Here is a 15,663-nt window from a genome sequence, read left to right as displayed (position 1 = left end):
TCGTGAAAGAGTGGTGATTACACCGATCTTGTACTGTGATAACAATGATAGCACAAAAAACGGCAAAGGCATCAGTTTTGTTAGCGGGACAGGAAGGACAGTTCCTTTTTCGTTGATGTGATTTTACAGGGTTTTAGAACATTTTGCTCAAGCCTTTGCCCGATCTTGGCGCTTGGCAAAGATCACCTTTCTTTTGGAAAAAAAACAATTAGTGGATATTTGTGCTTATCAGTCTCAACAATGAGACAATAGATTACATTTATACATTACAGTGGGATTGACTACTTTTTAAGATGTCAAGCTTGAGAAGACAATTTTTGTTGCAAAAAAGGCCTGGATTGTAGGATGAATCAGTGGCACATAAACTTGGGAAACACATTATTGATAAAATGGTTCAATACACAATATTGATTAAAACTAACAGGATGGTGTAGTTTCAGCTGAAAAGTGTCAAACGTTTTGTGTATATATTGTATATATTCTATAGAAAAAGTCAATGAAAAAGAAAAAGAAAATAGTACTGCTAAAATACTTTTGGAGGAAATGTTCCAGAATCTAGAACATCCTAATCTTGAGAAGCGCTCTGAGCTTCTCGCTCTGGAGAGCAGGCCACTAACGCGCTGTGCCTTCTCCCGGTTTCCCGCTGGCAGATCTACCTGTACGACCGTCAGCCACAGGACCTGGAGGGGCCGTGGAAGGGCCGGCTGCAGTGGAACGGGAGCAAGGACCTGCAGGACGTGTCCATCAGCATCATCAACGCCACGCTGAACGACACGGGCACCTACACCTGCAAGGTCATGAGGTCCTTCACCTTCAACGTGTTCCAGCACAACTACGTGGACACCAAGACGATCGAGCTGGTGGTGAATAAGGAAGGTGAGGCCCTGGCAGTGCTTCACGGCAAGGCCAGAAACAGTGTCCTCCATTAACATGCACTCTTGGGGCAGGGGTTCCCAACATTGGTCCTAGTGACTCACACACCTGCTTCTCACGGATGTCGGAAAGGACGAACCTTGGAGAGGCAGGAGAGCGGAAATAGACCCATATGCGTAGCGGCGGAACAGGGGGTTAGCCCGGGCTCAGTAGTTCAGGAGTCATATAGAAACCAATGCCCTCAGGCAGCGGACGTGGGGCGACCTGGTACTAGGCGAGTCTCAGGACATCCGAACGTCAATACTGAGCAAAGGTGAATGAGAGACCCGGAAATATATAGCCCCACAGAGAGAGACACCGGAAGGACAGCAAAGCACAGGAAACTCGGGACAGGACGGAGTAGGAGCACCATCTGGCTGCGGAGGGCATGACACTGCTGGTGTTCATTCCAGCCCAACTTACATATATAGAGCAGAGCACAGGAGGTTATTTCCACATGTGCGCGTACATTGGAATGCTGATGCGTGCTGATCTCAGGACAGCACAGTACAGACAGCACCACGCAATGTAGACAGTACATTACAAAGCTGTAAATAGTGATAGCATGTACAGTCAGTAAACAACCAGAACAATAAATACGTGGTAGGTTCTAATATAATCAGAGCCTTAATTGAACGAATGGGTGGCCTGTTCGAAAAATTTGCAATGTTGACTTTAGTTTACATATGAAATACAGTCATAAAAAGTTAACGTCTAACACATGTAAGAGCTGAAAACAGTCAAACAGTTCCTGTTGATTGTACTCTTAAATCAATTAATACTTCAGTTGTGTAACTGAGAGGTGGGCTGGAACACAAACCTGCAGGTGTGTGGGTGTCTGGGACCAGGATTGGGAGCCCCTGCTCTGGGGGTTGCAGAGAAGTGCCCCACATTCATGGTTAAATCAGCTATTGGTGTTGTTGACAAAGTTCTGCAGCGGGCTTGTGTGTTGGGACATTTATCTCCAGAGATAACATCAGTAACTCTTATCTCCTGGTTCTGTTACACAGGACATGAACTTAAGTAGCTGATAGCTGGTTCTGGTCCTCTCTCTTTGAGGTTTTGTTTCCAAATCTGGCTTTTTATGCATTTAAATGCAATTTTTGACATGAAAGGTGTGTAAGATCAGTGTGATTGTTCTGTTACGTACAGTTTCTCCAGCAAGGTAAATTCATGAATATCTTGCTGGCTCATAATTATTAGGAGATAGTTTCACCATTTTTCAATGATTGTGTAGTAAATTACGCTTCTTTATCAATGATACATTTCTAAAGTTTGTTCAGTAGTAACTCAGATAATTCCAAAGTATTGCCACCTGCTGAATAAACTAAAGCTTTCTAAATCTTTTCTACTGCTCTAGGATGAATCAGTGGTACATACACCCTGGAAATACATTCTTAAAGAGCGTGCAAGTCTACAAAATGTGATTAAGTTCATTTTTTGCCATTGTTTATCAAATACCAGTGTTAACCAGTCATTGCCAGGTGATAAAACATTTTTTCTAGACCAAGTAATTCCCTCAAAATGGACTTCATGTAATCTACTGTAGTTTGCCACTGTTTTCATTGAACATTCCTGCAAACATAATTTAACCCTGGTTTTAGCACGTTAGGGGCTTGTTACAAGAAAAGCGTTGCCAATTTGCAATTTCTGACCCAGAACGTGTTTCACACAGCCAGCCAAGACTTCACTGCAGTCTACTCAGAGATAATGATGTACATCCTGCTGGTGTTCCTGACCTTCTGGCTCCTGGTTGAGATGATCTACTGCTACAGAAAGATATCCAAGGCAGACGAGGCAGCACAGGACAATGCGTAAGTTCTACTTAAGAGAGGCTTTGTTAGTTCCAAGGCCGATGGAGGAGCTACAGCGTTTTTTAACGCGGTTTGAAAGACACTTCCTGAACCTCACAATGGGGTCTGTGGAGAAGCCGAGGGAGTGGGAATGTGGGAAGATCATGAGTGACCGGGGCTTTAGTGACACCGCATAAAATGGAAATTGACTGTGCCTTGTGACCTGTTGGCCAGCAGTGTATTGCTAGGCGCGAGCTGAGATCTGTCCACTCAGAGGAGAAATACTCACATCGATTTGCGTTGTCAAGTTATTCAGCTTTTCAGCTTTCTAACCTACCAGCATTTGACTCAGGAATGTTATGTTACTGTTATCCGTGGCATAAAAACCCTACATAGAAAATTTGGGTTCCAATCCAGTTTATTTCTATGTCTATGGTCTTTTGCACTGATAAAAGCATTGTCAGCAGGAATCAGCCTGTATGGCTTTCTAAAGCCTTGTCTAAGGTAGGGTGACCTTGGTTCAATTTGTAGAGTATATATATACCTGCCGACATTCAAATAATTAACTTCCGTCTTCTCTGGAGTCCGGAGAGACTAGCCTTGCAAGAAGGCCCTGCAAATTGTGCGGTCAGCAATCTCCCAACCCTCAAGCAGCAAAACAGCAAACGGGACCATGAGAGTACTTGGAACAAAAGAGGGCCGAAGCATCAGTTTACCCAGCAGGGTAGGGAAGACAGCTCCTTTTCCATTGACGTGACCTGACCGGGTTTTAACAATATTTTGCTCCGCCCTTTTGCCGGATGTTGGTGTTTAAGGAAAAGAGACTCCCGAGAGCCTCACTCGGGGACCCTGCTGCACCTGAGCAGGACTTGAAGCACAGCTTTCGATTTTTCCCAGCAGAGGTCGGGATCGCGGCCAGCGACGAGCCCACCCCTGCCTGCTGTCCCCTGGGGTGCTCGGCCTTCTGCTTAGTTCTCTTTCTTTTTGTACCCCTGTACAGGACGGACTACCTAGCCATTCCGTCTGAAAACAAAGAGAATCCGGGTGCCCCTGTAGCGGAGTAAGAGGGGTTAACTCGAACCCCAAATGGTATTTTTCCCGTCTCCTTCTGAATCTGTTAATTCTCAGATCCATCACCTTCCCCTGCTTCCCTCTTGTGCTTCAACTAACGGGATCCATCGGCTCTGTCACTACCCTTCCATCCGTTTCCGACTGCACCTGGTGCACTTCCTGTCCATCCTCTCCTCCCCCGGAAACGTGCGCTGCGTCGTTTCCTCCTCCTCGTCTCCGGGTTTCCTCTCCCTGTGGCGGCTGCCTCTGTCGCTCGGGGCAAGGCGAGGAAATGGACAAGTCAGTGCCGTTTCATGTCACGTCATGCTAACCCGAACCCAGCGTAGGTGGAATTAGATTGCCGTGCCTTAGTCATACAGAAAAAAAAAAGGTTAACAGTTCCTCCTAAGTTACAGCAGAAATTCAAGACTTTTATAGTAGGCCTTTTTGTAATTGTTAAGAGGATTGGGCCTGTTTTTTAGTCCCGTAAACCTCTCTGGGATGCATTGAAAACACTTTATATACTGTATTCTTACATTTTGTTTATCAGTAGCAATGACAGGAATAGAGGTACTTCAGTTGTGGTTACAGCAGTAAAAAGGTACACTACAGAACCGGTGCAAAAAAGTTTGATCTGATGTTCTGGATGCAAAACCGAAAATAAAATCCCCTTCATTCCTCATTTCAATATTTTCCCTCTTTCCCTTTTTATTCCTCTTTCCTTTTTATTATGTCGTGTGCTGAATTCTAGTGAACCGACTGACAGTGCAGCTTCCTATGAGACTCTTTCTGTACATTCAGCGGATAAAGAGTGAGAGAGATCAATGTGTCTCTCCGTACCATGGACTTTCCTCATGCTGACAGGATTCGTAATTAACAATATATGTGACATTTCTCTCAAGACCAGTCGATAGCAAGACCTGGCTCCGTAGTGGGAGCGAGCTTAAGGTCACTGCAGCTTAATTCATACAAGCCACCTGATCTGCAGTACACTGAGGCTTGCATTTCTCTTAAAAAACTCATTCTATTAAAAGAAGTTTCCAGTTTTCCCACAGGGGTCATGCGCCTTGACTGTGATTGCTTAACTGCCTTTGAGGCTTCTCTTTCCTGTGGTCTCTGGGCAGTCCGTCCTAAAAAAAACAAACAACTCTTAAAGATCTGTGCGAACTGTCTGCAAAACTCCTAACTCAATTGAAGTGTGTTTATTCCCAGATGACCACTTTCTTGTCTGGATGAGAATGACACTGGATAATGAGAGAAATCTCACAATGCACCATATTGAATACTCAGTATTACAGCAAAATGTATTGATCTGGGTAGTATCGCGCACTAGAATTTGAAGACCAACTAAATTGGAGCAGTTGTTTATGCACTGTATTTTATTTTTTTATTAAAAAAAGCTGACATGAAATGACAGAAGTATGTACATTAGGTAGGAACTCCATTATACACAGAAGCAGAAGGACCCTGATGATGACAGCGTCTGTGGTGAAATTGAAGATACTAGCTCTCTGAACCTCAGTGGTTTTTTTTTTTTGTTGTTGTTGCAGGGACTGAAGCCAAGAAAAAGCCAGCTGGCTGGTAGGAAGAAGGGTGGAGTCTCCATTCCTGGAAAGAGCCAACAGTGAAAGCGTGCCGCGGTCCCACTCCTGGATATCTCGCCGGCAGTCTCCTGTACGTCTCATGAGCCAAGTCAGCCCGCAGCAATCGTGACCTTAGCGAAGTAGAACTGCGTGTTTGTCTTTTGTGACGTGTCCTGTGCAAAGACAGCTGTGGCTGCTTCCTATAGATTTTTTCCCGTCATTGATTGATTTGACTGCTTCGGTTTCCTGCCGCACGTCCTGTAGCCCAGCGGCGTTCCAAGGTGTAAATGTCTCCTGCTTGTAGCGCGTCACCCATGGCTTCAAACACTCAGTGACTGAAACACGCTGGAAAGCGCACTGTGTAGTAACTGTCATGACGACGAAGTTGGAAATTATTTTAGGTTCACGCCAAGAGAGATTTGCATGAAGCTAATTTTCAGCATGATAAGACAGTTTGTAGGATGTCACCTTTATGGTGTCACACTCTAGCTCTACAATGACATGATGCTCGGACCCAAGCCCACAAACATTTTAACATTCACCCTCTTCAGGACAAGGCGTACTGGAGAAGAGAAACTGCTGGAACGTCTGTGACAAGGATGCATTTCTTTCCTCCTTTTACATACTGTATGAGTGTTTTAAGATATGGGTGATTTTGCTTTTCTTTTTTAAATTCCGTATGGCTTCACGTTCTCTAACACAATGGGGTGTTATCCCAGGGGTGACACAATATAGACCTGAGCCCTGTAAGTGACTCCAGGCCTACAGCAGCTCACTGCGCAGAAGCAGGTGTGAGCAAAGTAGAACACTACACTGGTCTCTTCCTCGGCAGGTCTGTGGTCAGCACCTCGGAAGAGGAACTTAAGCAGTAAGAGCAGGTGAGGAATCAAGCTCTGAAAGGCAATATAAACAGGCAAAGAAATATTGGTCTTAGCAGTGTGATTTTGTTTATTTTTTGGAAACAGCGAGGTAATTTGAGAATTATTTTGCCTGCATTACTGTCCTCCAGTGGCTCACAAAAGATTTATCTGTCTTCTCTGGAGGCCTCAGCAGGACTTTGGACTTTACTCTCTTGGAGAGCTGTGGCCAGGATGTTCAGAGAGAAGGGCATCTTGATACGATTTTACACGTTTCTTAAATTTTTTCTAATGTCTTTGGGATGCATGACCACATGAATTCCATCTCTTCAAAGTGTTTCATTTTGTTCTAGATTAAGGATCAAAATGTGTTTTCAACTTTTTATATTATGGTCTAACGGGAATGTCATTTTTTAAAATTTCCTCTATAATCCTCGATCCTGCTGATGTTCATTCCTAGTCCTAGAGGGGGCACTGTGTCTGCTGGTTTTTAGTCTTTCGTGACTTGATTTAAATTCTTTGTTCACTTCTAAGGGCTCTGTTAGCACTGTTTCCAGGTCTTCATGCATTGACAGTGTGAACATGTAGTGATGCACTGTAGCACTCCAGGGCCAGGGCTGAGTAACACAACCAAATGTGTCTTTCTGCATATTTTCCTCAAACGCTCATCCTATTGAATGGACTTTCAGGTCTGTGTGCACTGGGTCTCTAAACTGCAGGATTTCTGACCTATTTAAACTGGTAAGAGAATAACTTTGCAGGCAATTTACTTCTAGCAAACCTCTGTACATTGTTCATTAAATTTTATATTAATAGTTGTGCACACAAGGGTCAAGGAATAAAAGAAAGTTCCTCTGTTTGAAAGGAGAACATATGTTTTATGCTTATTAAATGTTCTCGTTCCCTGCTTGAATCTTGAAGGCAGATATTAAACTGTTTCGATGGCCTTTCAGGTTACTCCTCTAAAATAATTTATGGACTTATTGTGACATCCCAAACTACACTTAATGTCAGTAATACCAAGTACTTTCTAGTTGAAAAATCTACCACAAAAACTGAATTGCTGTACTCTGGTAAATGCAAAAAAAAAACTTTTTTGACGTCCACATTAACAGCATGCTTAATAAGTATTTCGTGTTTCATTACTTATGTATGCAATAATTTACAATGTGAACAAAATCAAAACGGCTAAATAGCTCTTAAAATGGGAAATGAACAAACTTTCAGAATGGATGATAACTGCATAACACAGACCTTTGTCTGTTGATTCAGTGTTGGGGAGATGGTGTGAACTACAGTAGAAGCTGAATAAAGGTAAGAGCTAAAGTTCTGCTGAATGCTCTGGATTAATTTCCTTAAACTGCACATCGCATTTAAAAGCAGGATCCTTAACGACTCCTGGATGATTAGAAGTGAGTTTTTAAATTTCCCAATGGTAAACAGGACTGAAATACAGTATGAGCATAGGCAGCTCATAAAAGCCATCACTAAGACTCAGGGGCAACATTTTAAAGAAATTAATCTGTTTTTCATGTCCTTGGCAGATAAGAGCAGTATTTAGTGGTGCCAAGAAATACAAACTGCTACAAGTGAATACTGCTGTGTTTAATTTTTATTTATTTGGCATAGGATTTCAAATCCTTGTGCGAAAAGTGACAACACCCGGTTATCCGTTGGAGACGTGGAAAAGGACTTTGAATTAGAAGTGAACTAGAGGTGACACACCAGAAACGTACTGAACAGTTAAAAGCATAACCCGTCAAGCACAAGACAGACATCTCTCCATTTGCCACTCTGATACAATAAGTCCCAAGTGAAGCCTTGTAGTGATATCCTGTTCTACAAAGATAAAAGTACTCTTGATTGGACACACCGGGGTTTATAAATCCATCCATTTATAAAATGTTTTTTTTTAAGTAACATGCTGTCTTTGCTTTCTCGTGGACATATAACCATACTGGGGATTTGTAATTGTACACTTTGTAAAATCAGAAGGAAGCTACACTGAACCAGATCTTACTGAGGCGTCAGGATGAGAAAACGGGTGACAAGCTGCGTCTGTTTACTTACTGACTTCGCTGTCCTTCGACTGGATCCTACAGTAGTTCAGGTCACAGAGACCTGCTCCTGACCCTGGGGTAGGAAATAGCAGCTCCAGCAAAGTGTCAGTGTTTCAGGCCTTTGAGCCATAATCCCAATAATCCCAGCACCCTAAAGACTGGTAGGGATCGCGGAGAAGATCAGAGAGGAGGGCAAATTGTAGACTCTGGACCCAAGAGTCCACAGGATGGGAGCTCAGCCATCCGTCGCATGTGCTCCACATGTCAGGAATGCTCTGATGATGGGCGCCGTGACCATCACCACTCTCGGAGCCCAGTGCGGGTAAAGAAAGAAAAAAGTGGAAAAAAGTTCCCCAGCAGGCTGTGTCAGGAGGGTCGGATTAGCCTGTTGATTTCCACAGTGGCAGCCGCCACCCCAGTGAGGTCACACACCTCTTTGCAATCCGCCGAGTTCGTTCTTCCTCCCTGCTGCTGTCGACAGCTTCCAGAGCCTCTGCCGGAGTCTCTCGCAGTAGATGTGAGCCTTGTACGGGACACCATTTAGCTCTGGCACTGATCCTGATCTAGCCCTTTTAGGAATTTGTTCATCTCCTTGCAGGTAGGTTCCGGCACTTCATAAGGAATGGTGGGTTCGTCCGGTTTTTAGTATAGCCATAGCCTCCTGCTCCGCCTCATGTCTGTGGTCACTGTGGGTTTTTACAAATATTCTTCCAATTCCTCTGTTGTAAACTCCAGCTTTCCTGATCTTTTATCCGAATACAGAATAAAGATGAGGGACAGGATTGAAGCTTAGAGTTTAGGTTGCACTGAGGTTGAGAAATTTGAATTTATTTGAATATGTACTTCAGAACAGTGCACTACTGTTCAAAAGTGTGCTAATGAGTTAAGTTTTTAATGCAGTTAACCAGTTAAAAACATTAAGTTGCAGTAATACAGCGTGAACTACTTTGACATTAACCAAGAGAAATGTGAAAGGATGTCATTGGGAACTGGGTTTAAAAGTTCTGCACACAAAGAGTTGTGGGAGATTGGCACGGGCGACGCAGCCATTTTGTTGAAACCAATAGCCTGTCTTCTTTCACACATGAGATTATCGAATCAAACTGATACCAGTAACCAAAAGGGCCACATGGATCGAATACTGTCCTCTCATTTGAGCTGTCTCACGTTCTTGAAAGAACAGGTCGGCAGTATGACTAATCAGAAGTACATAGAGTAAATTGAGTGTATGATAAACCTTTACAGATGAAGAATCTGACTTCTTGGCGCATCATTTAGATCAATCAGGTTATAGAACAGTGTCCTGCTGAGAACTTCAGACTCCACAGCTCCGCTACATATTTCTAAATTCTTTCATTCACTTTCCTGTGGGTCTCAGATATTAATACGGAATAAATGTATTAACTGTCATTACCCTGATGCCGAGAAAAACAGCGACCCGCACCGTCAGCCTGCAGCCGCGCCCACTCGGATGACATCATCCGCAGGCCACGCCCCGCGCACCTGTCCGCCGGGTTCTGCGAGAGAGAGGGACGCTGAGTGAGTTTGTTCCGCATCTTTGAATTTTTCCTTTATTTGAATGTAGATACATTTTAACTCACGGAATATGTAGTCTAACCCTTTAGGAGAAGGGTAAAACACGAATTTTCGTTAGGATATAAATAGCATTGAGCGTCTTCTGTATTCCAACGCTGCTCTTTTCTTAACAAGCCACTTGTGTTGCAGTACGCAGACAACGTGTGTTCCTTTTACGTTGGAAGAAAAGCACTGTTGTAGCAGTAAAGACTAATTGGCAGTAAAGCAGTAAAGATGTATTGGCAAAATGAAAACGTCGCATTCCGTATGTTCCTTTACCTTAATCTTTGTTCACAAAATCAATATTTCTTCATTATTTCCCAGCGTATGTTGTGTGATTATGTTCTTATAGTCGTGGTCAAAATTTCGCTTGGAACTAATACTTTATTTGAAAAATGTCTTTAAATTCTAAATACTGCTGTTCTTGTGTCTTCGGGCAGGACATGATTTACACTAAATAATGGCAGTATAAACGTTAAGTGCAAACATTTTATTCATTTCTTTACACTGAATTGAAATATATTCTCCGCTGTATGCCCTTGAGACGATGGTGTTTGCTCCTAAGAGACCTTGGTTTAAATGATCTTTAAATGATCCTCTCAATACATCTGTGCTTAGTTTTCAAGTTGGATGTCTTCGGGCAGGACATACTGTAAATGTTTTATACCCCAGCTAATGTCCGGGCGGAGTGTCCCTTTATACCATTAGGTGTCACGACGTGTTTACTATTTATGATCTGAATTCCTGGAGATGAATTAAGTATTTTGAATTCAGTTCAATTGAATACAAATCATAAATGTTCAATTAAAGTTTTAATAAGCCTACTAAATCAATATTTTAATACAACGACATGGATAATGACTTTTTAAAAAAAATAGATATATGTTCAAGTATTTTATAGTATGTGAAAATAAAAATATTGTTAAATATTACCAAGGCGTGCATGTTTGCGACAGTAAGCGTTTCCAACTTAGGTCAACTTAGTACATAGTTCCCCTTAAAAAAAAACATTTCCTGGTTCTTTTTCGCCTTTCCGAATTTGCTTTGCATAAAATAGATACTACAACAATGGTCTTGTAATACAGGAAGATTCTGGTATTTTTAAATGTGTTTGTCAAATGTTTAAACTTCCCTTGATTTGCATATTTAAAGCGACACAGTGAGAAACTGATTATTTAAAAAAAATACTGACACAGCTACGAAGTACGAAGACGTGCTACTTAAAAAAAGGGGTGTGGTCTCCACCCTGTTTTCCAAAATTGATGACTAGCTCCTTGGTTTTGATGACATTGAAGGAGAGATTATTGTCAAGGCACCATTAGCGGTGATTCGGCCAGTGATGGTAGGGTCATCAGCATGTTTGTAGATGGAGTTAGACCTGTGTCTGGCCACACAATCGCGGGTGAACAAGGAGAACAGCATTAGGCTAAGCACACAGCCCTGAGGGGCACCTACTGTATATTGATGGTCAGTGTAGAGGGAAGTTTTCCATCAACCTCATAGTCTGTTAGTGTACCATTCAGGAAATCTATAATCCAACTGCAGAGAGGTGTTGATGCCCAGGTCATTAAGCTTCCTGACTATTATGTTAAATGGAGATAAAAAGCATAAATAAATGGCATGCAAATAAACCAGTATATATAGAAAATGAATGTTTATCCAGAACATCAAAGAATCCCACCTGATTTCTGCTTTGACTGCAGTTTTTCCCCAGCCCCATCATCTCGCGAGTCATCCTTCATCTTCCAGCCCTCGAGTTTCAGTTACAGCTCGTCCTTTTTAGCATATAAACACTGCTCTCTGTTTTTAAAGTGTTCATTGGATTCAAAAGCCACGGGGACGGTCATCTCTGAGTAAACGTCTGCCTGTTGTGACAAAACTGTTTTGCACTAAGAGACGTGTACAGTATTACATGTACTGTAAAACAAGTTATCTGGCTGGAATCACGCCCTCAGTTCAGAGTTGCTCACCATGTTATTGTGCTGAAAATACTGGAGGTCACATGCTTTTGAACGTTTAAAAAAAATCCCTGATTCCCAACCTTGAACCTTATCCTTCAATTTTTCTCTTTTTTATTTTCGATGGCTGGCCTTCTACTGAACAAACGTGGCGCAGCTCCGTGCAGAAACCTTCGTGGTTTATTGCATGGATCAAGAATGAAAACGAAATCCAACACAGTAATATTGTATATTGTGCAATACGACTTTTTTGGTATACTGTTCTGTTCTGGCTGTGAGAAACTCTTCTTAGTGCGCTTCTCACTGTACTGATTGTATTATTGTATCATGAGTTACAGTACACTGTTGCTTTGTTGTCTTTGTTAAGCTGCTGTTGCACTGCAATTTCCCTCACGGGATCAATAAAGTATCTATCTAAATTAGTATTAGAAAAGTGACCTTTTCTGGTCTCCTTCTTGCTTTGAATTTTCATTTGCATTTGCATGTGGATGAAACGCGATATAACTGACAATTGCAGTGTAGAAAATTGCATAGAAAACAAAAAGGGTACTACATGAAAAATTTTGTGTGGTACGTGGTTTATTGGTCAGGGGCATTATTGTTTTTACTGGGTTTTATTTCACCCAGTACAGTGTGTACAGTACGCACGGAAACTCTTTCCGCCCTGGGCATGACTGTCCTTGAATAAACCAACCAGAGCACCATAACCAGCCTGACAGAACGGTGTTTTTCAGACTCTGGTTCTGTCAGGATGGGCTGGCCCTGTGGATAGGCAAGGTACTCAACAAGACACAGACAGGATAAAGAAACCTAATTACAACAGCTCTCAGCCCAGGTTGTCCTTAATGTCTCCACTTGTCACTTCTGCTGGGAAACAGCAGTGCATGTCAGCAGGAGACTGGCTGAAAATTGATTTTACCTTCACAGCTTTTATGATATTTCACTTGACTATGCTTATCAGATCCACTTTGTTTCAGTATGTGTACAGAGCAGTGATTCTCAGCATTTACTGCAGATACACCCTTTGGTTCTCAAAATCAGTTCTCACACCCCTGATCACAAATCACTGAAGCAGCTCAGTTCTTTAAACCTAACTCATGTCATCACCATAGAATGAAAAGAGATAGAATTATGGATTATTTTATGCTCACAGTTAAATAAAGAATACATTTAAAAGTACACTTTTTGAAATTTTACCTTGAAATACCTAGCTTTTTTGGCATTTGCATTTTTGATGATATACCTTCCAAATAAATCTGGCCTGTCTCGCACCCCCCAGAAAGGGTGCATGTTTGCACCCCAGATTAAGAGCCGCTGATATAGAGAGTCAAACACCTGCAGGTACAGTATGCTGACAGTTATCAAATACTGTACATTGACTGGTGGTAGAATAGACCTTTAACTAGGCTGTTTTGTTGGAAACATCTAACATCTGGCTCTGGCTACAGAAAGCAATGACCAGAGATCTCTACTCAAGCTCAAGTTAGCCTGGGACAGGGCCTGACCATGTCATTGAAATTAAATATTATAAATGGATCACAATATGGCAGCATGAGCTCTACTATTTGCTCTTTTGCACTGCTTATATCACGTGGAGAATCTGCTATCTGATTTTATATTAACTTGTGTTACGAAGCACAGTTTATTAATTTTGGAGTCCAGTAACTTCCCAAATGAGCTTGTGTGGCTCCTGTCACAAATGTTGGCTGAACTGAGGTCGTAATCCATCGGTCTGGTCTTGAGTTACCTGTAGCACTGTCCCAGTAATCACCCAGTGAGGACAGATATCCCCAGGGCAGAGAGAGCTCACATTTGCTTGTGAACTGTACTGTACTGTAATGACAGAACCTGACCTGGTCTTCACCAGGCCACACTAAAACCATAATCGATCCTGACATGGTGACAGGTGTTCACACATTTCCCCAATCTGAAATGACATTCAGGTTAGTAATACGTTTGGTTAACCCTTGAATAGGGCTCCTTCATTCAGGAGCTTTTAAAAATATTATCATCTTAATGAATATATTAGCAAGAGACCTGGTGAATATCTAAATGAATTATCCAGGAACATTCTAGATGGTAAATCCATCCCTCTAAATGGATTTCAGCTTTTACAAGATTTTCTTAACATGGTCTGGGACCTGAATTCCCCTGTGTTCTATACTGTACCACAACTGTACACTAACTTATTATCTGATTAGGGTGAGCATATAACTTCGTCTGCATTGCGAGAGAGGACTCGCTCACATTTTGCTTAATTAATTAAGCTCGTAGGAAAAACGGAACAGAAAAAAATAACTAAATGGTGTTTTTAAAGGCAAAAACAAAAGATTTTGTCATCTCATTGTTGTTTGGTTTTCTGGAGTTAGCAATAGGGTTAATCTTTCGCTGACGGTACTGAACCTGTGTACGAGTCTGTGTGAGCAAAACCAAACATCTCACTTCTGTAGTAAAGCATTTCAAGGAAAAGAAAAAGTAATTAATGGTGTAAACGTTATAGTGTGCTGATTGGGGCGGAGCATAATGTTGACATCTTTCATTCATTATGCTTGATTGTTGTTTTCTTTTCTCCCCTTCTGCCAAGGGGAAAAATAAATATATAAAAAAACTTCAAGGACTCTGTGTACCCTTATAATAATAAGTATTATTAATAATAGCTTCATATATAATATGCAGGTGGGAGAATTAAATCTCTCAGTGGTTTCAGGTTTCCTGTGTTTTCTGGAATAGCAGACCTTGGACAACCATCGCCCTGGCTGCCCTCTGGGTTTGTCAGGGTTGCAGGCCACAGCTGGAGGAGGCGGCTGTGAGCCAGACGCAGTAGTGACCGCGCACCTCGTGCTCTTCTTTTAAAGTCACTCCACACGTGTGAGCACTGGTGCACAACTGGTCTGGATAGCCATTGGTCTGCCCACATCAAACACTATACACCTGTGAGGTCATGGTCACCCTACAAGGTCGTTTTAAATGACCTTCACTGTCCAAATCTGACTTTAAGAGTTGGAATTCTTGGGAGCTTCCAGTGCACACAGGTATTTGTAGCTGAACAAACTGTCGCCCCAGTGTATGCTGTTGGACAGAGCCAGGGCATTCGACTCTCCGGGCCTCTCTGTATCTTTATCCTGAGCCGTGTGAGAACGGTGTCCCTTTGGAAAGCCCTCCTGTTGAAGGAGTTACCTTTGGGCCTGTACGCATTCGCAGTAGGACTATAATTGAACACGGACAACAGTTGTGCAAAACAAGCACTACATATGATACCTATAAAGTTTTAACCAATTCACAGTAGGGAGGACTACTCGCGTTAACAGAGTGAATGACGTGGTCTGTATAGTTACAAATCATTTTAAAAACAGTGGCGACCTCTAGTGGTAGGAAAGGGAGGCGCAGTTTCTTAGTGCTTCCTTTATCCTGAAGTGAGCCGTTCACTTCAAGTTCGTTTATTTGTCAGTCCAGCCATATACAAGTATACAGAGGAGCAAGATATCAGTCTCCAGGTCTACAGTGCGAATACAGACAAGACTAGGTTTCCAGATTTGGAGTAGGTGCAGTAGGTACCAGAGTGTTGAGGAGCCCGACAGCCTGTGGAGAAAAGCTGTTATGAAGTCTGGTGGAGCTGGCCCGTATACTGGGATACCTTCTACCAGATTGTAGGAGGGCAAAGAGGTTGCAGGAGGGATCGTCCACAATACTGGAGGCTTTGTGTGTGCAGCGTTTGTGGTAGATGTCCTGAATCGACAGAAGGGAAGCTCCAGTGATGTTTTCTGCTGTATTGACGATTCGTTGCAGGGACTTGGGTCTGAGACCTTACAATTCCCAGACCAAACAATGATGCAGTTTGCCAAGATGCTCTCAATGGTACCGCTATAGAATGTGGA

At 42.4% G+C, this 15,663-nt stretch overlaps 1 protein-coding gene across 7 annotated transcripts in view; it reads left to right on the top strand.

Moving 5' to 3' along the window:
• Positions 1-7,521, top strand: part of scn3b (sodium channel, voltage-gated, type III, beta) — a 33,340-nt gene extending 25,819 nt beyond the window's left edge. For 6 of the 7 annotated variants that reach the window (XM_088619660.1, XM_088619654.1, XM_088619656.1 and 3 more), the window contains 4 exons: positions 651-876; positions 2,588-2,726; positions 3,706-3,794; positions 5,306-7,521. In XM_088619660.1, coding sequence (XP_088475786.1) covers positions 651-876; positions 2,588-2,726; positions 3,706-3,769 — 429 coding nt within the window. In that variant the 3' untranslated portion in view covers positions 3,770-3,794; positions 5,306-7,521. The remainder of the gene's footprint in view (positions 1-650; positions 877-2,587; positions 2,727-3,705; positions 3,795-5,305) is intronic. The other variant, XM_088619659.1, reaches the window with a different exon arrangement.
• Positions 7,522-15,663: the final 8,142 nt, after the last annotated feature.

This window comes from Lepisosteus platostomus, chromosome 25 (assembly GCF_059453375.1).
Source record: "Lepisosteus platostomus isolate fLepPlt1 chromosome 25, fLepPlt1.hap1, whole genome shotgun sequence".
NCBI classification, from domain to species: Eukaryota; Metazoa; Chordata; class Actinopteri; order Semionotiformes; family Lepisosteidae; genus Lepisosteus; species Lepisosteus platostomus.
The sequence above is the reverse complement of the archived record's forward strand: the minus strand, read 5'-3'. Positions and strand labels throughout refer to the sequence as shown.